General features: G+C 35.6%; 1 protein-coding gene across 2 annotated transcripts in view; it reads left to right on the forward strand.

Annotated features, from left to right (window-relative positions):
* Cnbd1 (cyclic nucleotide binding domain containing 1) overlaps window positions 1-24746 on the forward strand; it is a 249918-nt gene that overhangs the window by 118025 nt on the left and 107147 nt on the right. For both annotated transcript variants that reach the window (XM_050163547.1, XM_050163542.1), the window contains one exon: window positions 22906-23051. In XM_050163547.1, coding sequence (XP_050019504.1) covers window positions 22906-23051 — 146 coding nt within the window. The remainder of the gene's footprint in view (window positions 1-22905; window positions 23052-24746) is intronic.

Consider the following 24746-nt stretch of genomic DNA (forward strand, 5'->3'; position numbering starts at 1 on the left):
GCATATAATTTTCATATTTGTTTTAGCCAAAATATTATATGTAGAAAGAAATACTTGATATCATGTTAAAAATATAAATAAAACTATAAATTATAATAAAATATTTAAAGTATTACATTTTGTGAATGGGATATTATGTAGCTTACTATAGCTTTCAAGATTGGGGGAAGGGGAGGGAAATGGGAGGCGGCAGTGGGGAAGAGACAGAAATCTTTAATTAAAAAATTAAAAAAAGAATATAATGTGGGCTTCTTTTATAACTCACATTCTATTTTAAAATCAAATGCAATCATTTTATACCTTTGTCTTCATACTATATAAAAATTAGAAGCTAGAAGGACTTATACTTCATAACTCAATTACTTTTTAAGGTGGTAATATTGCATATACAAATAACTTACCCATGACAAAAAAGAAAATAAATGACAGGCAAAAATTTTATCTCAGGAAGACCTACTGCAAAGTCAGGATTGCTAGACACTGAGCCACTAAAGCAAGTCTCTACAACAGTGACTTCAACATAGTCAATAAGTAGGGGTAAGCAGAGCTAGAGTTAGGGCAATGATGCTGCAGAATTTGTTGGGTTAGACCTGATTACGACAAACCAAAATGTAATTAAAATATATCCTTCATAAACAGTACAAAGATATGATGTGAGCTTCCCCTCTGTATGCTGTGAATATGCTTTATTGCCATTGGTTAATGAATAAAGCTGTTTCAGCCAGTGGCTTAGCAGAGCAAAGCCAGGCAGGAAATCTGAACAGAGATATTGAGAGAGAACAGGCAGAGTAAAGCTGATACCATATAATCCATGAAGAAGAAAGTCGCCCTCCAGACCCTTACCAGTAGCCACATTCTCATGTCAATACACAGAGTAATAAAAGTGGGTTAATTTGAGATGGGGTGAGGTAGGGGTGAGGTGGAGTGTATAAGAGGAAGGGAAGGAACAGGAACTGGGATCGTTATGTAAAATTTAAAAAGATAGCTTGTATTCTTTCAAAAAATAAAAAAATACATAGGCTTGGGAAAAAGAAGAAAAAGAATATAGACAGTTACAAAATGAAATAAATGGTTTTATAAAATTAAACAACGCCTTTAAAGAAATAGTACAGTCATATACTAAATATTATAATTCTTTGCTTGATAACTGTTTTGCTATCTGTAATTTTACTATGTTAAAGTTAAAGCCTTCCTTTTTATTTAGAAATAAAAGGGGAAATGATGTGGAATTCCCCTCTGTATGCTGCGAATATGTATTATTATTATTGGTTAATGACTAAACCTGTTTCATTCAGTGTCTTAGGAGAACAAAGCCAGGTGGGAAATCTGAACACACACACACACACACACACATATATATATATATATAGAGAGAGAGAGAAGGTGGAGTCAAGGAGATAACACATAGCTGCTAAAGGAGAAATATGCCCACTAGACCCTTACCAGTAAGCCACAACATAATGGCAATACACAGATTAATAGAAATGGATTAATTTAAGATGTAAGAGTTAGTTAAAAAGAAGCCTGAGCTAATAGGTCAAACAGTGTTGTAATTAATATAGTTTCTGTGTGATTATTCAGGCTTGGGAAAGGAACGAGCAGCTTCTGCCTACAAATAAATTTTTAAGAGAGTAAAATAGTACAGCAAACTACCAAATGACTAAAACCTGAATAATTTATCATCAACCCAGAAAAATACTGCATTACTTTTATTTAATTTTAACTTCTCATAGACTTATTTTTAATGTTTTCCCAATTTTTGTTACATTTAAAAAAAAATCCATTCTTGCCCTTTACTGAAAAGCTGGGCAGTCTATATCAATCAGCTAATACAGGAAGCTAAACGTTGTGAATCTTTAACATTTATATAGGACAGACACTATTTATATTAGACGGTGCATTATTGTTAATAGATAGTGGAAGGAGTTTTGTTTTTGATTTATTCTTCATCCTAGTAGATTAAGTTATTAGAAAGATTAAATCAGATTTAGAAAAAAATGCAAAAGCCTCATCTCCTTTATACATCTGAGAAAAATATAAGCAAAATAGTGCTATAATTTAGGAATCTTAAAGGAACCATAATCAATTTTCTATGCATCAGAAATGTTTTCTAAGGTAGTAAGTCTCATGAGCAAGATGTATGAAGAATTAGCTGAGTGTGAAGTCAACAGACTTGTGAAGTTCTATAAAATTTAGGTCATGTGTGTGCATAGCTGCAGATATGGAGGACTAGAGTACAAAGGGAGGTTGTCAACTTAACCATGAGAGGTAAATTCAGATGATGTTGCCTTATGAGATATTAAAGAGACAGAAGAAGGATAGCTTTCTTCTGCAACTCTTAATGAGCCTCAGAAATGCTTGGACAGAAAAAAAAAACTAGCAAGGAAATTTTTTTTTGCTTATTTACTTATTTTTTTAGTTGTTGTTTTTTTTTCTTCCCTAAAATTTGGAAAAGATGAGAATACCTATTATGGCTCTCTTGTTCTGCATTATGATAGATGTCCAATCAAGGAGCATGGATTGGGAGAAAAAAATAGAAATCCACCAGGAAGGAAAATGAAAATTGTCTCTATTTACAAATTATATCTTTGGTAGAGAAAATCCTAAGCAATCCAGTGAATCCATTTAGATAATAATCAGACTCAGCAAAGTGTAGGACATGATTATACAATCTATACACTAGCAATGAACACCTTCAAAGACAGGCTATTTTAAACAGCCTATAAAGCATAAAGTACTCAGAAGAAATTTAGGGGAAAATGTAAAATCTGAACTGTAAAACCTATAAAATATTGTTGAAAGTAAAAGTAAAACTTGAAAATCATAGAAACACTACCCAAAGTTTTAGTTTAGTTGAATATAGACTTTTTAAGTATGCCCTTATGATTTTCTGAAATTTGTCATTATCTGCAATATTTCCCTTTTCATTTTTGATTTTTAAAAATTTAAATATATATTAATCTTTATTTTTCTTTCATATATGTGTGTTTTGTCTGCATGTATGTGTGTTTACCACATGTATTCCTGGTGCCCATGGAGCTGGAAGAGTGTTCAGATCTCCCGGAACAGGAGATAAAATGATTGTGAGATGTCACTTGGGTATTGGGCCTTCTAGAGGAGCAGCTGCCGTTCTTAACTGTCTAGCCATTTTTCCCTCTTAATTTATTAATTTACATTATCTTTCTTTTGTTTAATTTGTCTAATCTTACCAACATTTCCAAAGAATCAAGTCTTCATTTAATTAATTAACTTGTTTCTATGTCTTTAATTTCGCAATGTTTTTGATGATCTCTTCCTGTTTATTTATTCTTTTGTGCTGTTGTGTGTTTCTGTTTTTCCCCCCATAGCTTTCAGGTGCATTATTAAGTTACTAGTATAGACTTTGTCAGGTTCTTGATGTAGGTATTTTGTGCTGTAAACTCTTCTCTTAGGACTTCTTCCTGTCTTGTAGATTTTGGTAAGTCCCATATTTCTCAACATTCATTAGAGAATCTTCCTTTTTGCAGCAGATGACAATTAACATAGAGGCCTGCACTGGGCACAGTGCAGAGAATACCAGATTGTGGAGTATTTAGCCATAAATGTGGTATCTATATCATACCTGTTGCCCAGGGATAAGGGATCATAACTGAGGAGGGGAGACAATGAGTGTAAGAACCAGAGTTGATAGATGACTACAAGGAAATCAGTGTTGAAAAAAAAAAAAACACAGCAAGGTAGTTGCATAGTTGTGACACCATACATAGATGTGCTTGTTCAGGAAAGACAAAAATCCCTGTGTATGTGAGACAGAGAAAGAGAGAGAGAGAGAGAGAGAGAGAGAGAGAGAGAGAGAGAGAGAGAGGAGAGAGAGAAGAAGAAGAAGAAGGAGGAGGAGGAGGAGGAGAAGGAGGAGGAGGAGGAGGAGGAAGAGGGAGAGGAAAAGTAGGAGGAAGAGGAGGAGGAGAGAGCTAAAGTTTATAAAAATAAATCAATCTAAATTTAAGTTGCTTAATGCGACTATTGACCTCATCATGATTATTTTGAACAAAGGAAATCTCTTAAGTTGTACACAATGAATCTGTGAGAGACTCTGGAGTTGCCCATGGTATTAATGGATGGATATGAGTTTAATTACAGAAGAAAGGAATATTCAAGATGAGCCAAAGATTGGAGAATAGAAACATCTTGACTAACACAGTCAGCGTAGCTTGACTTGTTTTCTGAATTTGTATGGTAACATGCTTCTAGATCCTGAGAGAAGTCTCAGCTTGATAACTTCCCCATTACAGTGAACTGCTGCTTGCCACCCACATGTGCTTCTAGAAACATAAACCTCACACATAAATATTTGTTTTTATTTTTCATTATTTAAATTTATATTGTGTTATAAACTTTATATCATAAGAACCCACAAGCTCAAAACAGGAAAACAATAAAAATTAGGTCTCATTGTTTGTGGCTTTGGGAACTCTTTTCTATTAATTTCACCTCCTTTGAGAATTTTAACCTAAGAATGTCAGTCTTCTCAAATAATTTCAAAAATATTTCCAGGAAATAAAAAAAAAGATGCAAAGGAAGTAATTATATCATTATGATTCCTTTCACATTTGTTGAAGGGGTATGTCTTGCTACTTGCACAATCTGATCAGTTTTGGAAAGCTGGTATGTGGCTGTACACTCATATATATTTCACTTGACTGGTTAGCTATTTACTCTTTGGCTTGTTGATGGCTCCCCTAATTGGATAGAAAAGGTGTAGTTACTCACCACACTATAAAATATTGAAAGGTGGCAGAAGGAAAGCACTTTACTGGACTTGTGGGGGAAGAAAATTGCTTATCTGTAATTGTTTTGCTCTCTGAAGAAATATATCAGACTGCCATTTCCACGTGAACTTTCTAGACATAGTGTGACCCACTATTTTAATGTCAACAGAAACAAGCCCCTGTAGAGTGTCTCTCCTTTTTGTATGCTCTAGTTAACCCAAGGGACCTTTCAGTTGTAATTTGCAGAGAAAAAACTGCTGGCTGGCATTCGAGAGGTATAGACCGATTTCTGAGCCATGCTGTAGCATGCAGAGTGATAAATTGTGGGCAAAGGCAACAGAGATGAGAAAAGAGAAGTAAATCACTTAGTGCAGTGACTAGTCATCCCTAAGTGTAACCAGCTTTCAGCATCGTTGTCTGCAAAAAGTTAACTGGAAAATATAAGCAGCCAAATACCAGCTTCTAACTCAGAGTTCTGTCAGGTCAGTTCAAACTGAGCTTAATTCTCTATGTCTTTCACAGTCTTGAATAAGCACAAATCTGGAGCACAAATGAGATCTGAGATACAGAGGGGACTCTTGGATTCCCCAAGTGAGCTTATGAACTCTGCTGAGAGGAGAGTACACAGTGAAGGCATAAGATGGGGTGATATTTCAGAACATCAGGCAACTTTATCTTCATCGCACTCAGGGGACTTTCTTTTGGGTTTATCATTGTTTTAATACTTCAGCTACATCCTTGAAATGTTAAAATAGTAAGGACTATGGGCAAAGTGCCTGCCCTTCTGCCACAGGAAGTCCCAATGAAGTCCCAAGTACCATCTACTCACGGTTGACTTCTTCCAGTCCTAGTCGAGAGGCCTGTTCCCTGGTCCCAGTCTTCATGTTTTACTTAGAAAAACTTTATATATTCTGGATATTAATCTTCTGTCAGATGGATAGCTGGCAAAGACTGTCTCCCATTATATGGACTTCCTCTTCATTCATTTGACTGTAAAACTGGGCAAAAGTTTTTTAGTTTTATGAATTCCCATTGTTAATTTTTGGCTTTAATTCTTAAGCAAATGCAGTCCTGTTCAGAAAGTACTTTACCACACATACATCATATAGGATATTGTCTTTTATCAGTTTCAATGTTTTAGGTTTCACAGGTAGGTCTGTGATTCATTTTGAGTTAGTTTATGCATAAGGTAATAGATACAGGTCTAATTTCAATCTTCTGCATGTGGACATCCAAGTTTTCTAGCACCATTTGTTGAAGACTCTGCCTTTTCTGTATGTTTTTAGAATCTTTGTTAAATATTAGATCATCATAATTAAGCATACTCACATTTGTGTTTTAAGTTTGCTATTGATGTGGGAGTGTCATATATCAATCTGTTGATTTCATTGGTTAAGCAATAAAGAAACTCATTGGCCCTGATAGGTTAAAACAGGTGGGAAGAGTAAACAGAACATAATGCTGGGAGGAAGAGGAAGTGAGGTAAGACTCCTCAGACAGACTCCATAGCTGCTCTCTGAGGCACACGCGATGAAGCTCCGACCCAGGATGGACGTAGGCTAGAATCTTCGTGGTAAGCGCACCTTGGGGTACTTAAACACACTATTAGAAATGGGCTAAATTAATATGTGAGAATTAGCCAGTAAGGGCTAGAGCTAGTGGGCCAAGCAGTGTTTAAATGAATACAGTTTGTGTGTTGTTATTTCGGGCATGAGCTAGCAGGCGGCGGGGGTGCTGGGGACGCAGCCCCGCCGCTCTTATTACTACATGGTATATCAGTCTACATATCTGTTTTTATACCAATACTGTTTTTATTACTATGGCCCTGTAATACAGCTTGAGGGGTGGAATGGTAACCCCTCCAGTGATGTTCTTTTTGTTTAAGATTGTTTTTGGCTGTCTGGGATCTTTTGTCCTTCCATTTATATTTTAAGATTTATTTTATATATATATTTGTGAAGAATGAGATATATTACACTGACTATGTAAAAATGAATATGTAATTTTCACAATATTAATTCTACCAATCTCTGAGAATGAGATATTTTCCACTTTTGAGTTTTTTCAGAGTTAAAATTTTTATTATAGAGGTCTTTCCCCTTTGCTAGGTTTAATTCTAGTTATCTTGCTCTCTTTGAAGATATTGTTAATGGAATTGTCTATGTGATCACTTTCTCTGTTGTAAGTGCTTAGAAAAACTATACATTTCTGTAAACTGATTCATTACCTCCCCACACTGTTGAAACTGTTGATCAATTTTAGTGATTAATAGTAGAGTTTTAGAGCTCTCTTATGAGTAATATCTCTTATGTGTAATAACCCATGAGTTCATTTGTGCTGCCCAAATAAGCATGGATATGGGCCCTCGCTGGTGCATACTCGACATCCAGGGACCACACCCTTAGAAAAGACTGACCCCCCCCTTCACAGAAGCCATCAAATGTCTATAGCTCCTCAGATAGTGATGTGGAGTTGTGAGGCTTCACACTTCATTTTGTACAGATCTTGTGCAGGCGACCCCAAGGTCATGTGTGTGTGGTGTCTTCTCATGGCCAGAAGACAATCTTTAAATTTAGTCTTTTCCAACCTCTTGCTCTTAGAATCTTTTCACACCATCTTCCATGATGGTCCTAATATTTAATTATTTTGTTCATGGAATATATTAAAATAATTTTGTTGTGTATAATTCTTTGATAAATTTTATTTTAATGAAGGATGTGGTCAGTTGGTTGTGGGAATAAAGAACAGAAGGACTTGGAGTATCTATCTCATTTTCTTGTTGTGTCTCTTGTGAAGGGTAAGCTCTACATCCTAGTTCGCTATTATTACAAGTCAGAAACTTGGTTCTCTGTAAACATTCTGTTCTGAAGAATGAGACCTCCTGAATGTTTGTTTTCTATTGTTTGTAGAAGACCGGGACATTTATTTAAATGTATGTTTTAGGGAAGAGTAGCTAGCTAGATATCCACGTATCAGAGATACTGACCCTGAAACCAAACTGATTAGAAACAAAATTAACATGAATCAAAACTTGTAAGGCACAGAGCCAAGGATCCTATAACCCCCTTGTTTAGGGGGAGTTATTGGAGAATGGATCATAGGATAAATGTAGGGGAAGTTTGTATGAGCAGAAGAGTATTATTTTAGAAAATAGTCATCTCCCAAAATCAAGTTTATAATCAACTGTATTAGCAATTGTTGATGGGTCATTTCACTTCTGAGCTTTAAAGTTGATTAACAATGCCAATTCTTATATGATCAGTTTTTCTTATCATTGATTAATTTGTGCGCCAGACTATATATGTCTGTCTGTTTCATTAATATGAAAATAGTAGAAAATAATGATACAGTTATAGAACATTTATTTTATATACTGGGAAATAAATTTGTGTCACTGAAACTGCAGAATGCAAGGCAAAAGTAGTGGGGATATGACACTATCTTGGCATAATGTCACCACAACCTGATGACTTCTTTATTATGTGGAACCGCTACTGACCATATAGAGTTGCATATTTAGTATTCTTTGCATTCAGCATAATATGATAACACAAGCTTTGGCTGACTTATATATTTTTAATGCTCTTACTTTTGTTCTTCTTTATTCTCTTTTGAAATTCTTATACACAGGCAGTTTTGCCTTAAGGTTTGAATGGATTCCCAGAACCCCCTTTTCTGCCAAACACACCCAGGCAAGTCGGGGGGTTGTCTCAAAAATCCTGAGGGTTTGCTTCTAGTATTGGAGTTTGACTAATTTATTTTCCTTCTTAGTACATTTGCCTATTTTTGTTTTATTGTACAAAACATTTGATCTTTTGAAGTGCAAACAAGGATTTTGGTGCAGGTAAATAGCTGTGATTTCTCCACTTGATTTATCTGTCTCACAATAGAGACACATACAAAAAGGAGACTATATATTCGTGTTGGAAGTTTGGATTCAGGTAGACCAATGCTCACAGAAGTATGAGCAAGTTACTGTACTTATGGTTACTTTTTGTACACAGAATGAGGTTGATAATGCTTATTTAGCAGAATTGCATTAAGATGTAACGATTTGTGAATATTTGCTTCAGGTAATACTGATCTTCAGAAGGCCCTAAGTAAATGAGTCTGTCTGGAATCTTACTAGTTTAGATGTTAGAGTTGAGTTTTTTTTTTTTAAATTTAAATAACCTTGACAAATGCCAGACTCTGTACTTTATTGGCTTCAAAGGTTACATAAATTGCTGTATACCCATTTCCTTGTTTGTATACACAGATTCCTAACAAGATATGCTCTATGAGCTCATGAGACGATTCAATGAGTTATACACAGTTCCTTAAACAACACTAGAACACTCAAAACTACTTTTGGAGAAAATGGATTATATTATAAGATTATTAACACTCAGTGGCACTCTCAATAATACTATGGAAAACAATAAAGAAAATTCGACTTTGTTTCAATGAGTTTCGTGCTCAGCTGTAAATCGTGCTCATTACTAAAGTCTCAGGTTTCTGTTATCTTATTAGTTTCGAACTCTGTTCCTACCTTTGGTGGTGTCTTGAAATTTGAAGAATAAAATAAATTCAATGACCTTGCCAGCTCTAGGCAATGTTCCGCTCTCTGGGTCATAGGCAGTTGGATCTTGAAATCCAGAAACAGAGCACTCTGTGGTTTTATAGTAAAGTAATGGGTTTTCAGTCGCTATTTTTAGGACTCTTTGTAACCTGAACCCATGTTTAGGCTAAGTGGTCTGCAGTTCTTATGTGTCAACTTAAGGGTTTATATTAAGTGTGAGAAGAGTAAACACTGAGCAACCAGCCATCCTGAAACAAGTACTTTACTTTGTTATACAAGTAATTGTGTAGAAAATAGAATAGATCATTTCTACTCCCTAATAGCCTGCTAGCTATCATTTTGTAAAATCAAGCCATAAACCTGCTTAATGTGATTTGAATACCTTTTATTCCTTATTTTATTCTTTAGTTTGTTTTTAGCTTCTAATAATCGTTTTTCTTCAATATCTAGCATGCTGTAAAAATGTAGTTTTATAATAAGATTAAATGTGTCATTTTACGTTAAATCTTGGTGGATATTACTTGTGCTAGAATATAAATGGTTCATGCTGAATTTCAAAGCAGTATGGAATCAGTCTCTTTTGGGACTTGTGTTCTTGACAGCGTTTGGCCTTTCAGTGCACATCTTGTGAACACCATTGCTTTGTGCTGAATTAAATGAGCCAAAGAGAAAGCTTACTTCATTTTAAAATTTGTCTCTGTTTTTATTTATATGTATATGTGTGTGAGTATGTGTGTGTTGGTGTGTGTGTGTGTGCACTACCAAAGGCCATAAAGGGATGTCAGATCCACTGGAGCTAGAATTATAGGCAGTTAGTTGTAAGCTGCCCAGTATGTCTGCTTGGAACTGAACTCAGGTCCTGTAGATATCCTAAAAGTGCCCTTGATTGCTGAGCAATCTCTTCAACCCTATGCTTACTTCACTATTAAAGTTTTTCAAATGATAACTTTTGAATATTTACTTAGCTTTTTTTTATCGAATTAGCATACTATATTAAATACACTGTTATGCAATGAAGGACGAGCCCTTGGCTGTGGTTCCCCCCCCCCCAGGAGATTTTTTTTTTTCAGGCCTGGGGTGGAACAGTGGTTAAAATATTGCCATCTATATGTTTTGTTTTGTTTTTGCTTTTGGGCATGACAAGTCTTGTCATGTCGTATTCTTGATGTGGAGGTTTCTATTGTCATGAGAGTAACATCTCTTCAGAAATCTTGAAGAATGTCCTTGAAGGCATCCAGGCTGTAGCAAACTACCAGTTCTTAGGCACTTCCTTCTATCTGTTCCACAAGAGTCCTGCTCACATACCTGAACAATCCCATCCCAAATAATGATTGATTAAAAGATGTATCTCTTCTCTGGGGTGAAAGACCCATTTTAGAAAAGCATCCTAGAAGAAAATAGTTAACAAAAACCAGTTCTTTAAATGCCTGGCTTTTTGCCTCTCAACAAGCAGATATTGAATTAGCTAATTGACAATTTTGTGTAACATTTTATTTCTTCATTTTGATCATTACCAAAAGATTATCTATATTGTCTTTTTTGTAATCAATTTTCAAAATATCAATTTCATAAAATTATTGACTTATTTTTACAGCTTTATTTTAATAAGTGGCACCATGTATTTCTCTCGAAGGTGGTTTGTATTTCTGATTCATGTGAGTTTTTGTTTCTTTGTTGTGTATATTCCCCACAAATGATGAAGAATTAAAAGTAAACTAACATTAAGTCCACACATTCCTAAGGGTATAACTTTACTTTAGCGTATAGTTCCTAAGTTATTCTAAAGGAAGATTTCTTGAATTTTATTTGTTCTGTTCAGTATTTTGACAGTGACTAGAGTATAGTCAGCAATTAAACATAAATATAACAAATTGTTTTGATGAAAGTTTTCAAATCAATCTCTTGACAAACCCTTCTCTGCATTACTACTGGCTGTTCTACTGTTATCAATGTTGGAAGGAAAGTTGCCTGCTCGTATTTGAATTATACTGCCTTTTTCTTAACTCATTAAATCTTTAAGTAGATTACAAGCTAATTTTTAAAACCGGACCTACTAGATAAAATGGCTCATTATATAATCTATAATAATAATAATATTCTAACTGGTCTCAGGATATTAGTTTTACAATACCCCCAATCCATCCTTTTCTCTGTAGCCAGTATGCATTTTGAAAAATGTATGCTAGCTCAGTTGTAGCTTATAATGAAGCCACTGGATAATTTTATCTTTTCTAATAGCAAAGTTCAGAACTTTCAACAGTGTTTACAATGCCTTCTAAGATTTTTTGCCTCCCGGACCTCCACAGGAGAAGGCCTAAGCCAGGAACCTCTGTGGGACTTGGCTTGAAGTAGAGACCTCCACAGAAGCAGGCCCAAGCAAGTGCCCTCCTTAGGAACAGGTTCAAACCAGCAACCTGCACCAGAGCAGGCTTGAGCCAGTGACCTCTGTGGGACCAAACCTGAGCCTGCAAACTCCCTTAGAGCAGGACCAAGCCAGTGAGCTCTGCAGTTCCAGGCCTGAGTCAGTGCAAGGGAGCAACATCTGAGGGAGCAGGCCTGAGTCAGCTCTACCGACCTGAGGCAGAGACCTTAATTGGAGCAGGCCTGAACCAGTGACCTCCATGGGAGCAGGCCCAAGCCAGTGACCTCCACAGGACTAAGCCCAGGCAAGTGACCTACGCTGGAGCATATCCAAGCCAGGGACATCCACAGGAGCAGGTCCAAAAGCAAGTAACCTCCATGGGAGGAGGCCTGAATGACATCCAAGATTGCAGAGAAACCTCTGGGAGCACTGAGTGACTTCTGGGAATGCTGCGTGACCTCTGGGGTGACTGGAACTGTGGCCTATACTCCACCATGAGTTGCAACCATCTGAGTCTTGGATCCACTAGAACCTGGAAGAGTAATCACCAGAAACATGGCTCCAACTACATCAATAGAGGAAAAGAGCAACACCTCACGAACAAAAACTAATTGCTCCAAAACAGTAGTAGTTGAACACCCCAATACAGATGAAGCAGAAGAAAATGATCTAAAAATAACTTTAGGAGAATGTTTGAGGTCCTTAAAGAGAAAAAAAAATTCTCTTAAAGAAATGGAAAAAGAGACAGAAAACAACAAATCCCTTAAAGAGGAACAAGAAAAAGCAATCAAACAGGTGAAATAAATGATTCAAGACTTGAAAACCAAAATAGAGGCAATGAAGAAAACACAAACTGAGGGAATTCTGAAAATGGAAAATAAGAAAAATGATCAGGAACCACAAATGCAAGTATAAACAGCAGAAGACAAGAGATGGAAGAAAGAATATCAAGCACTGAAGATACAATAGAAAAAATAGACACATCAGTTAAAAAATGTCAAATACAATTAAAGTTTAACATAAAATATCAAGAAATATGGAACATCATAATAGACCACACCTAAGAAAAATAGGGATAGAAGAAGGAGAAGAAACCCAACTCAAAGGACAGAAACAAGATTTTCAAAGAAAAAAAAACTAATACCAATACTCCTCAAATTGTTCTACACAATAAATAGAAGGAGCATTGCCAAACTCTTTTTATGAGGTTATAGTTACCCCGACACACCCAAACCATATAAAGCATCAACTAAGAAAGAGAATTACAGACCAATCTTACTCATGAACATTGATGCAAAAATACTGTCAAACCAAATCCAAGAACACGTCAGAAAAAATCACCCACCAAAGATCAATTATGTTTTATCTCAGAGGTAAACATACATAAACATATGGTTCAACATACAAAAATCTGTCAATGTAATCCAATATATATACAAACTCAAAAAAAAAAACCCTACATGATCATCTCAATACATGCTGAAAATGCCTTCCACAAAATACAACATCCCTTCATGATAACGGCCTTGAAGAGATAGGGATACGAGTAACATATTTAAACATAATAAAGGCAATATATAGCAAGCCCACAGCCAAAATTAAACTAGATGGAGAGAAACTCAAAGCAATTCCACTGATATCAGGAACAAGAAAAGGTTGTCCACTCTCTCCATATCTGTTCAATAAAGCATTTGAGGCTCAAGACACTGAGAACATTAATAAATGGGACTCCTGAAACTGAAAAGCTTCTGTAAAGCAAAGGACATGGTTAACAAGACAAAATGGCAGCCTATAGAATGGAAAAAGATCTTTACTAAGCCCACCATGGACAGAGGACTGGTCTCTAAAATATACAACAAACTCAATAAATTGGTCATAAAAGAACAAATAATTCAATAAAAAAAGGGTACACACCTAAACAGAGAACTCTCCACAGATAAATCTAAAATGGTTGAAGGCACTTAAGGAAATACTCAACATCCTTAGTCATCAGATAAATGCAAATCAAAGCAACTCAGATTCCATCTTACACGTGTCATAATGGCCAAGATCACAAACACTGATGAGAGCTTATGCTAGGTCCACAAAAAATAAAAAAGCAAAACAAACAAACAAAAAACCTCGGACAACCTTTCCAGGCAACAAAGGAAGATCTTTTAGAAGTACTAGTGTAGACAAAGGTTTCTGTTTGCCCTAGTAGTGTAGCTTTTCAGTCCCATAAAAAAACAGACTAAGTCCTACAATAATTATAAACAGGTTGGCCTATTAGCTCAAGTTCATTATTATCTAGATCTTACAACTTAAATTAACCCATAATTCTTGTCTATATTAGCCTTGTGGCTTGGTACCTTTTATCAGTGAGGCATTCTCATCTTACTTCCTCTGCATCTGGGTGATGACTGCAGGCTCAGCCTTTTCTTTTCCCAGAATACTTCTAATCTGGTTGCCCCACCTATACTTCCTGCCACCTGACTATTGGTCAATCAGTATATTATTAAACCTACATAAGTGACAAATTTTTCAAGAGCATTAGAATTTTATCATGCACAATAAGGAAGGGTCCAGTAAAAGTGTCTAGGGCAATGTGGCAATGAAGAAATTGCAGACGCTGAAGAACCAACAGACACATGTACTTACTCTAGTGGAGGGTGCTTCCTCTGCAGTGGCTCAGAACTTCAGCTCATTATCATACCAGGAGGAGGAGTTTGGCTCAGTAAGTTTTAGTAGCTCTCTATAGAGGAGCTGTCAGGATTGAGGAGGAAGCTGCACCTCTTGCTTCCATACTGTCTGTCAACATCTACAGCTGACTAAAGGGACACTCTGCTAATTCCCTGAGCCTGGCCCAGTGGATTGATCATTTTACCACTCCCTGAGGTCCAGGACATTTGTTCTTGTCAATAATACATACTCACTCAGAACTTGATCTGCTCATTATCTATTTATTCACTTGGGACATTTGCTCCACACACAGCAGTCTACTTTTAAATATTAAAAGTAGAGTTTGATTTTTAAAAGACTAAAAGGAGAGTTAAAGTCAATGTCTTCATTTCTGTAACTTCCATCTTTGTAGAGATTGGCAATGAGGGAGCAGTCATGCTGTGCCCCACGTCTCCAGTCTGTAAATGACCAAACTACATTTCTGGAGAAGCAGACAGTGTTCAGCATTTGTCCTGTGAATTTGGATGATCAAATAAAATCAATTGTTACTCTGTTCATTCATCCTTGACTGATGAGGAAATTCGAAAGAGAGTCAGAGAGAAAGCGATGTGCTTATTAAGGACTAGTGATCCAGGAAAAAGTTCAAGTGAATATTACATCCTAGCAAGAATTTTAAAGTCAATTACTTAAAAGTATGTGAGGATAAAAAGGGGATCCTTGGAGAAAAATGTCATTTTGAGAGAAAACCACGTTTTTTAGTTTTTATGACATTTATTTACTGTGATTTTGTGTGTGTGTGTGTGTGTGTGTGTGTGTGTGTGTGTGTATGTATATGTGAAAGATGATGTACAGGAGATGATTCTCTTTACTTACCTTTGATTCCTGGGGATTTAAGTTATTTCCTTAAGCCTTGTCTTGTTACAGTAGCTCAGGTTATTGAAGCTATGGACTCTACCTTCTGTTTCCGTGGTAACAATGGAAATGTAAACATTAGTCATTCCTTGGAATTTAAGTTATCATATGAAAAGGTAAAGGTATTGCTAGTTCTAGGTGGAAACCCAGTTTTGCCAACTGCCTAAGAAGAGATGGGGGCAGTGTTTTTCTTAAAGGGAATAATGTAATTTTCCTTCCAAATGTCCCTTCCCCATGTAGATGCTGACTTCCACTTTCAGCGGCTACTATGGCCCTGGCCTGCCTACTTTTCTGAGTTATCCCCCTTTTCTAATTGCCTGAGTTTGGGACTGATGTAAGGGCAGCTTAGCTAATAAACTGGACTTGGAGAAAAGGGCTGGCCTTTGCTGGAGTGATTACATCTAAATTGCTATATTTAGCTACATCATCGATGAAATTTTTAAGTTTCAAACCCTGGGATAAAGGACTTGGGTTTCCTATTTAGTATATCAAAGATGGACCTGGCCTCCCGGTTCTCCCAGCATCCCTCAGTCCCTACTTGTTATAGGTAATGACTTGAATACCCAGTCCTCTATTCTGAACTCTCCAACTCTGGGGCTGAACTGCCCTTCCCTCAGAGGCAATTCTCTACACAATCCTCTCTCCTGAGAAGCATAGCTGTGAGTACAGGAGTGAATAGGAGAAGAGGAGAGGTAAATGAGGATGCTGTAGGGTACGACTGGAGAGAAGAGATTGGGAGATAGAGTCCTTGAAGGAATAAACGAGGAGAAGTGGAGGAGGGTGGTAGGAGTTAAGAAGAGGGGATTTGAGTTGGGAGAGATGAAGGGAATTGTAAATGGAGGAAGGTGGGTGAATAAGACTCAAGAGTATCAGTTCTAGGATGTTAATGGGCATAAAAGGATTGGCAGAAACAGGGCAGGTGGGTCAGTAGGTTGGGATGTTCTAGAGGATTCTTTGCACAGAGGCTTTTGGAGCAGTAAAATCTAGTATGCTGTGCAGGTTTGATGGAGAGAGCTGTGTCCCAAAGGCAGAGAAGACATGGATATAGGGCACTTCAATCAGCAGTTTGCATTTTCCTCCAGTGAAAGTATTAAATTGATAAGAGTTTGGAAATCAAAAAGACAGAATTCAGGCCATGTGTGGCCATGGTCTAATTGATATTGAGTCTTAACAAAGTCACAAGAGAGTAGCCAACCTGAGGTTGGCAAGACAGAGGTTTGATTTTAGGTGTAACAAAAGGTTGTGCTTGGGAACAGTCATTTGACTCATCTAGAGAGGCAGGGGAGAGGGACACATCACACCAAAAATTTGCAGACTCTAGGGAAAACTCATGAAATGGGAAGAGAAAAGGCATATAATTTTCATATTTGTTTTAGCCAAAATATTATATGTAGAAAGAAATACTTGATATCATGTTAAAAATATAAATAAAACATTGGCTATCCAGATTTAAACATTTGGTGAACTTGCTTTCTAGAAGTAAAAAAAAAAAAAAAAAAAAACAGATAGCAAATAAAGGATATTCGAGATTTTTGTCAGCATCACATACATCTATGTCTAAACATAATTTTCTAGCCNATAAATAAAACTATAAATTATAATAAAATATTTAAAGTATTACATTTTGTGAATGGGATATTATGTAGCTTACTATAGCTTTCAAGATTGGGGGAAGGGGAGGGAAATGGGAGGCGGCAGTGGGGAAGAGACAGAAATCTTTAATTAAAAAATTAAAAAAAGAATATAATGTGGGCTTCTTTTATAACTCACATTCTATTTTAAAATCAAATGCAATCATTTTATACCTTTGTCTTCATACTATATAAAAATTAGAAGCTAGAAGGACTTATACTTCATAACTCAATTACTTTTTAAGGTGGTAATATTGCATATACAAATAACTTACCCATGACAAAAAAGAAAATAAATGACAGGCAAAAATTTTATCTCAGGAAGACCTACTGCAAAGTCAGGATTGCTAGACACTGAGCCACTAAAGCAAGTCTCTACAACAGTGACTTCAACATAGTCAATAAGTAGGGGTAAGCAGAGCTAGAGTTAGGGCAATGATGCTGCAGAATTTGTTGGGTTAGACCTGATTACGACAAACCAAAATGTAATTAAAATATATCCTTCATAAACAGTACAAAGATATGATGTGAGCTTCCCCTCTGTATGCTGTGAATATGCTTTATTGCCATTGGTTAATGAATAAAGCTGTTTCAGCCAGTGGCTTAGCAGAGCAAAGCCAGGCAGGAAATCTGAACAGAGATATTGAGAGAGAACAGGCAGAGTAAAGCTGATACCATATAATCCATGAAGAAGAAAGTCGCCCTCCAGACCCTTACCAGTAGCCACATTCTCATGTCAATACACAGAGTAATAAAAGTGGGTTAATTTGAGATGGGGTGAGGTAGGGGTGAGGTGGAGTGTATAAGAGGAAGGGAAGGAACAGGAACTGGGATCGTTATGTAAAATTTAAAAAGATAGCTTGTATTCTTTCAAAAAATAAAAAAATACATAGGCTTGGGAAAAAGAAGAAAAAGAATATAGACAGTTACAAAATGAAATAAATGGTTTTATAAAATTAAACAACGCCTTTAAAGAAATAGTACAGTCATATACTAAATATTATAATTCTTTGCTTGATAACTGTTTTGCTATCTGTAATTTTACTATGTTAAAGTTAAAGCCTTCCTTTTTATTTAGAAATAAAAGGGGAAATGATGTGGAATTCCCCTCTGTATGCTGCGAATATGTATTATTATTATTGGTTAATGACTAAACCTGTTTCATTCAGTGTCTTAGGAGAACAAAGCCAGGTGGGAAATCTGAACACACACACACACACACACACATATATATATATATATAGAGAGAGAGAGAAGGTGGAGTCAAGGAGATAACACATAGCTGCTAAAGGAGAAATATGCCCACTAGACCCTTACCAGTAAGCCACAACATAATGGCAATACACAGATTAATAGAAATGGATTAATTTAAGATGTAAGAGTTAGTTAAAAAGAAGCCTGAGCTAATAGGTCAAACAGTGTTGTAATTAATATAGTTTCTGTGTGATTATTCAGGCTTGGGAAAGGAACGAGCAGCTTCTGCCTACAAATAAATTTTTAAGAGAGTAAAATAGTACAGCAAACTACCAAATGACTAAAACCTGAATAATTTATCATCAACCCAGAAAAATACTGCATTACTTTTATTTAATTTTAACTTCTCATAGACTTATTTTTAATGTTTTCCCAATTTTTGTTACATTTAAAAAAAAATCCATTCTTGCCCTTTACTGAAAAGCTGGGCAGTCTATATCAATCAGCTAATACAGGAAGCTAAACGTTGTGAATCTTTAACATTTATATAGGACAGACACTATTTATATTAGACGGTGCATTATTGTTAATAGATAGTGGAAGGAGTTTTGTTTTTGATTTATTCTTCATCCTAGTAGATTAAGTTATTAGAAAGATTAAATCAGATTTAGAAAAAAATGCAAAAGCCTCATCTCCTTTATACATCTGAGAAAAATATAAGCAAAATAGTGCTATAATTTAGGAATCTTAAAGGAACCATAATCAATTTTCTATGCATCAGAAATGTTTTCTAAGGTAGTAAGTCTCATGAGCAAGATGTATGAAGAATTAGCTGAGTGTGAAGTCAACAGACTTGTGAAGTTCTATAAAATTTAGGTCATGTGTGTGCATAGCTGCAGATATGGAGGACTAGAGTACAAAGGGAGGTTGTCAACTTAACCATGAGAGGTAAATTCAGATGATGTTGCCTTATGAGATATTAAAGAGACAGAAGAAGGATAGCTTTCTTCTGCAACTCTTAATGAGCCTCAGAAATGCTTGGACAGAAAAAAAAAACTAGCAAGGAAATTTTTTTTTGCTTATTTACTTATTTTTTTAGTTGTTGTTTTTTTTTCTTCCCTAAAATTTGGAAAAGATGAGAATACCTATTATGGCTCTCTTGTTCTGCATTATGATAGATGTCCAATCAAGGAGCATGGATTGGGAGAAAAAAATAGAAATCCACCAGGAAGGAAAATGAAAATTGTCTCTATTTACAAATTATATCTTTGGTAGAGAAAATCCTAAGCAATCCAGTGAATCCATTTAGATAATAATCAGACTCAGCAAAGTGTAGGACATGATTATACAATCTATACACTAGCAATGAACACCTTCAAAGACAGGCTATTTTAAACAGCCTATAAAGCATAAAGTACTCAGAAGAAATTTAGGGGAAAATGTAAAATCTGAACTGTAAAACCTATAAAATATTGTTGAAAGTAAAAGTAAAACTTGAAAATCATAGAAACACTACCCAAAGTTTTAGTTTAGTTGAATATAGACTTTTTAAGTATGCCCTTATGATTTTCTGAAATTTGTCATTATCTGCAATATTTCCCTTTTCATTTTTGATTTTTAAAAATTTAAATATATATTAATCTTTATTTTTCTTTCATATATGTGTGTTTTGTCTGCATGTATGTGTGTTTACCACATGTATTCCTGGTGCCCATGGAGCTGGAAGAGTGTTCAGATCTCCCGGAACAGGAGATAAAATGATTGTGAGATGTCACTTGGGTATTGGGCCTTCTAGAGGAGCAGCTGCCGTTCTTAACTGTCTAGCCATTTTTCCCTCTTAATTTATTAATTTACATTATCTTTCTTTTGTTTAATTTGTCTAATCTTACCAACATTTCCAAAGAATCAAGTCTTCATTTAATTAATTAACTTGTTTCTATGTCTTTAATTTCGCAATGTTTTTGATGATCTCTTCCTGTTTATTTATTCTTTTGTGCTGTTGTGTGTTTCTGTTTTTCCCCCCATAGCTTTCAGGTGCATTATTAAGTTACTAGTATAGACTTTGTCAGGTTCTTGATGTAGGTATTTTGTGCTGTAAACTCTTCTCTTAGGACTTCTTCCTGTCTTGTAGATTTTGGTAAGTCCCATATTTCTCAACATTCATTAGAGAATCTTCCTTTTTGCAGCAGATGACAATTAACATAGAGGCCTGCACTGGGCACAGTGCAGAGAATACCAGATTGTGGAGTATTTAGCCATAAATGTGGTATCTATATCATACCTGTTGCCCAGGGATAAGGGATCATAACTGAGGAGGGGAGACAATGAGTGTAAGAACCAGAGTTGATAGATGACTACAAGGAAATCAGTGTTGAAAAAAAAAAAAAACACAGCAAGGTAGTTGCATAGTTGTGACACCATACATAGATGTGCTTGTTCAGGAAAGACAAAAATCCCTGTGTATGTGAGACAGAGAAAGAGAGAGAGACAGATAGAAACAGTGACAAAGAGAGATAGAGCTTGTTGTCATTGTCCCTGGGTTCTGGCCTTGAAACTGAGAGCATATCATTTCATAATGTTCTGTACTATTTTTTCAGTTTGTAAAATAGAGTCATACTTATGTTTTATCTTCAGAAAGATTATTTGGTGCATAGTACTATGAATGAGATGAATGAGATCCTATTTACATTTATATGTACAGGTGTAGCATAGTGCATACACACATATGTGTGCTATAAATACATTTATAATATACGTCACTATTATTTATTTGTGTTATAAGATCTTCATGTCCTTTGATAGATAAGAACATACATACTTAAATGATTTTATATTCACTAGGTGAACATGTTCATATAGAACACTTTAAAATCTTGACCACTTAACAAGCCATGCTTCTCTAAATCTGTTCAATTCTTATTGGTTACAACTCAGGCACATGTTCAAAGTTAAAATGAAAATTAAACTTAATAGATCTCTAGATGTTACAAGAATTGATTTTTTTGGTAGTTCTAGTGTCTTCAAGATTTTTGTCTTTCTCTAGCTACCAACTCTCTGTATATAGGCTTTTTTCTAACACATATTCATTCTTTCACCAAATGAGAACTAAAGGTTTCATTCATGATTACATCTCAAAATTGTGTCTCCTGAGTATACATCCTTCTCTCCATTGAGATCCAGCCTGGGAATTTCTGGTCCACTAACACAAAAGTACTTTTCTTCTGCATAGTGGTGGGACCAGGGAAAGACAACCTATCATTGATAGCCTATTCTCAAAAAATAATAAAATGGAATCACATTGAAGGTACTAAGTATTAGGTCATAAAACAATGCTGTTTCTATTAATTGATTTATCAAAACCATTGTCTTAATAGTCTTACCAATTTTAAATTTAGATTTTGGATATTTTTTGTCAATGAAGAGGAAGTTCTTGGGGAAAGAATACCTTTTGGCTTCACTATCTGGGAAGTTTTCTCTCATCTCTTATCCCAGTGAACAAATCTAACAAGGATTGGAGAAAGTGTTCTGTTTGAAGGTGTTTGCTATAAAATATGCTATGGTTTCAAAGCTCAGGTCATAACACTGGATATTTAGCATTATAAATCCTCAAATGTATAAAAGTTTCTAAAACCTCCAGCGTCATCTACCTGCTGGTAACCAAAGCCAAGGCTGTGCTGCAGACACAGCTTTTAAGGCTGTTTATTTGTCTGCTCACCGTCACTATACTCAGCTTTCCCTGAAGCCCTTCTGGATCAATAACTTAGATGGGAAGCAGAACTTTTCATTAGGTCTTTGCTATAAGGTTAGACACCTTTATTTAACCAAGAAGACTTAATGGACCTTTTTTTTTCATTTTTTTTATTTTATTGAGAATAAGAAAAAAAAAAGTTTCCGCCTCCTCCCAGCCTCCCATTTCCCTCCCCCTCCCCCACTCTTCTCCCCCTCCCCCCTCTCTTCTCCCCCTCCCCCCACTCCTCTCCCCCTCCCTCTCCTATCCTAAGAGCAGTCATGGTTCCCTGCCCTGTGGAAAGTCCAAGGTCCTCCCCCCTCCCTCCATGTCTAGGAANTAGACATTTTCACATATTTTATGATTTCAAGAGGTTGTTAAGGAAGGTGAACATCCAAACTGGGTAGGCTCCCACCAAACCAGATCATGAAGTAGGATCAAAACCCCTTGCCATTGACCTTGGCTTCTCATCAGTCCTCATTGTTCACCATGATCAGAGAGTCCGGTTTTATCCCATGCTGTTCCCGTCACAGTCCTGGACCTTTTATAGCCAAGTATTTTTCATTTTCAACTCTTCCTTGCTAAGTGGAATAAGGGAAGCACTTGTTTTTTTGTAACTGTTTTTCACATTTCAGTCTTACCTTCCACCTAGGCTTCAAAATTGGTCCACTTCACTGTGTTATTAACACATTGCTTCAAGTTAGAAATACTAAGCACACCAAATCATTACGAGTTTAATTGAAGTTTCATTTTACCCAAATTTAATAACATATAAGTACTATTAAGAATCAGGTATAAAAAGTAGGAATTAAAAAGTCTTATTTAGTTAAACCTAAAAAGTCTTTCTTATTTTTAATAAACGATAGCAGTCCTTAATTGTAATTAAGTTTCTACTGAACTTTAAATATCATGACACATTTTAATATTAGAAAGAGAGTGGATGTTGAAAGTTGATTAATAAAGCCAAATGTAGTTTACTTACAGTTTTTTTGAAACAATACTAAATAAAAATAAAGAATTGGAAATTTAAAGCTTCCAATACGTTAGTTTTTTATTTTACTTCTCTCTCTTTTCGCTGTAAATTTATAATCTCTCTTTTATTCTTTTCTAAGGCCAGTTCACAGAACAATCCATGAACAGAACATTGTGTGGAGGATGCTGAAGAAAATTCCACTATTATCCTCTCAACTCAGTGATGAACAACTGAAAATCCTGAGTAGAAATGTCGTTTCTGAAACCTGGACCAAAGGAAGCATAGGTATGTTGAATTATGTTGCGTGGAGAAATACCAGGCTAACTACAAAATAGACCAATTATATTTTCCTTTATATAAGGGGCAAACTAATGAAACAGGAATGAGAAGTTCAAGCTCTGCTGTGTAGTGCAGGAAACATAGAGAGAGAGTGAACCCTAGGCTGCTGGGCATTTCATTTTTCTCAGGGTACACAAAAGGTCAATCCTTAACCTGTTCCCACCCCTTAAAATTCATTGGTCAACAGAGATTTCCCATCACCCCCCCCTTTTGTCTAAATAAGAGAGTTCCAAACCCAAAACAAAACTATATGCAATAGGAACAGATATCAAGTATAAAATTAGGATTACAACCAACATAAACAATACTAAGCAAGGCACACATGCTAAATGTTGAATAAACATTTTATTTTAAAGAGGCTAAGCTTTGCATTGAAAATGGCTTGGCTAAATCATAAGAGGAAGGTAACTAAGACTATTTAATCTTCAACCCCATCGAAGGCCTGAGAAGGGAGATAATATTACTTGAGTAGACAGGAAGTGCAATCAAGCACCTTCCAAAGTGAGGAGTATATGACAGAGACAACTGGCTATCTGAGCAATCATCCAAAGTCTCATTTGCAATGTTGAAGCCACGAACTTTGGCTAAGGCCTAGCATAACTGACAGACCATTTTAGGAGGCATGAAAATTTTAGTATCATCTTATTCTGTCTTAGCTAGGTTTGGCATTTTTCTCCAGTATCCTGCTTATCCAGTCTAGACACCATGCACTTTTTCAGTGGTCAAAGAATGGACAGTTCCTTGCCCAAATACCAGTTGTGCCACAAAGAAAACAAACTCCAAGTGGAGTGTCTTTGGTGCTCAACATTCTCTCGGGTATAGATTAGTGCTGTCAGGAGCAAACCTGTCTCACATCAATAGAACCCTAAGTTATTTAAATGCCATGTTCTACAGATTCTTGAAGTGTTTGAAGATTACCTATCTAGGCAGAATACAATCTTTATGTATCTAAAGAACCTAATTAATCTGAATATATATAACTAACATGAACAACTATTGATCTATAATACTTAATGCCTGTATAACTTAAAGACTAAGACTTCAAATCAGAATATTAAATAATCTGTAAACAACTGTGCAGTAAATGAGGAAAATGACCTCAAAATGTAAACAGTGTATAAGTATTTTAATCAGAGGTAGCAATATATAATACAATATGACAATATATCTGAAAAATTGTATTAATATACAAAATGTCTTAAACAGAGGTAGAAACTTGCATGTATACAATCTGACAAAATAACTTTGCTTAGGTGTACAAATATTGTAAATAGTAATAACAAATATAATTTGAACTTGTATCAATATACAAAAACTATACCAATGTAAATTATCCATAAATAATAGCTCACAAGTATTCACTGTATTACCTAGTATTATAATTATTAGTGTGAATCAGTTCACACAAAATTATCTATTATCCCATTTAATTTTCCCTCTTTTTTTATTTTTGGGCCTACATGGTCTTTGCCTCAACCCTCTACCTTATACAGGTCATAATTAACTGCTAAATGGTGTCTCCAACCCTGAGGACAAATTTTGTTGAAAGAAAGAACATCATATTTTGGAATTACTTTTAGCTATCATAGGGGAGATTTTTTTTATTATTATTTTTTATTTTTTTAAATTTATTTATTTATT

Source organism: Alexandromys fortis, unplaced genomic scaffold, assembly GCF_014885135.2.
Source record: "Alexandromys fortis isolate MF-2015 unplaced genomic scaffold, M_Fortis_MF-2015_v1.1 scaffold_18, whole genome shotgun sequence".
Classification (NCBI taxonomy): domain Eukaryota; kingdom Metazoa; phylum Chordata; class Mammalia; order Rodentia; family Cricetidae; genus Alexandromys; species Alexandromys fortis.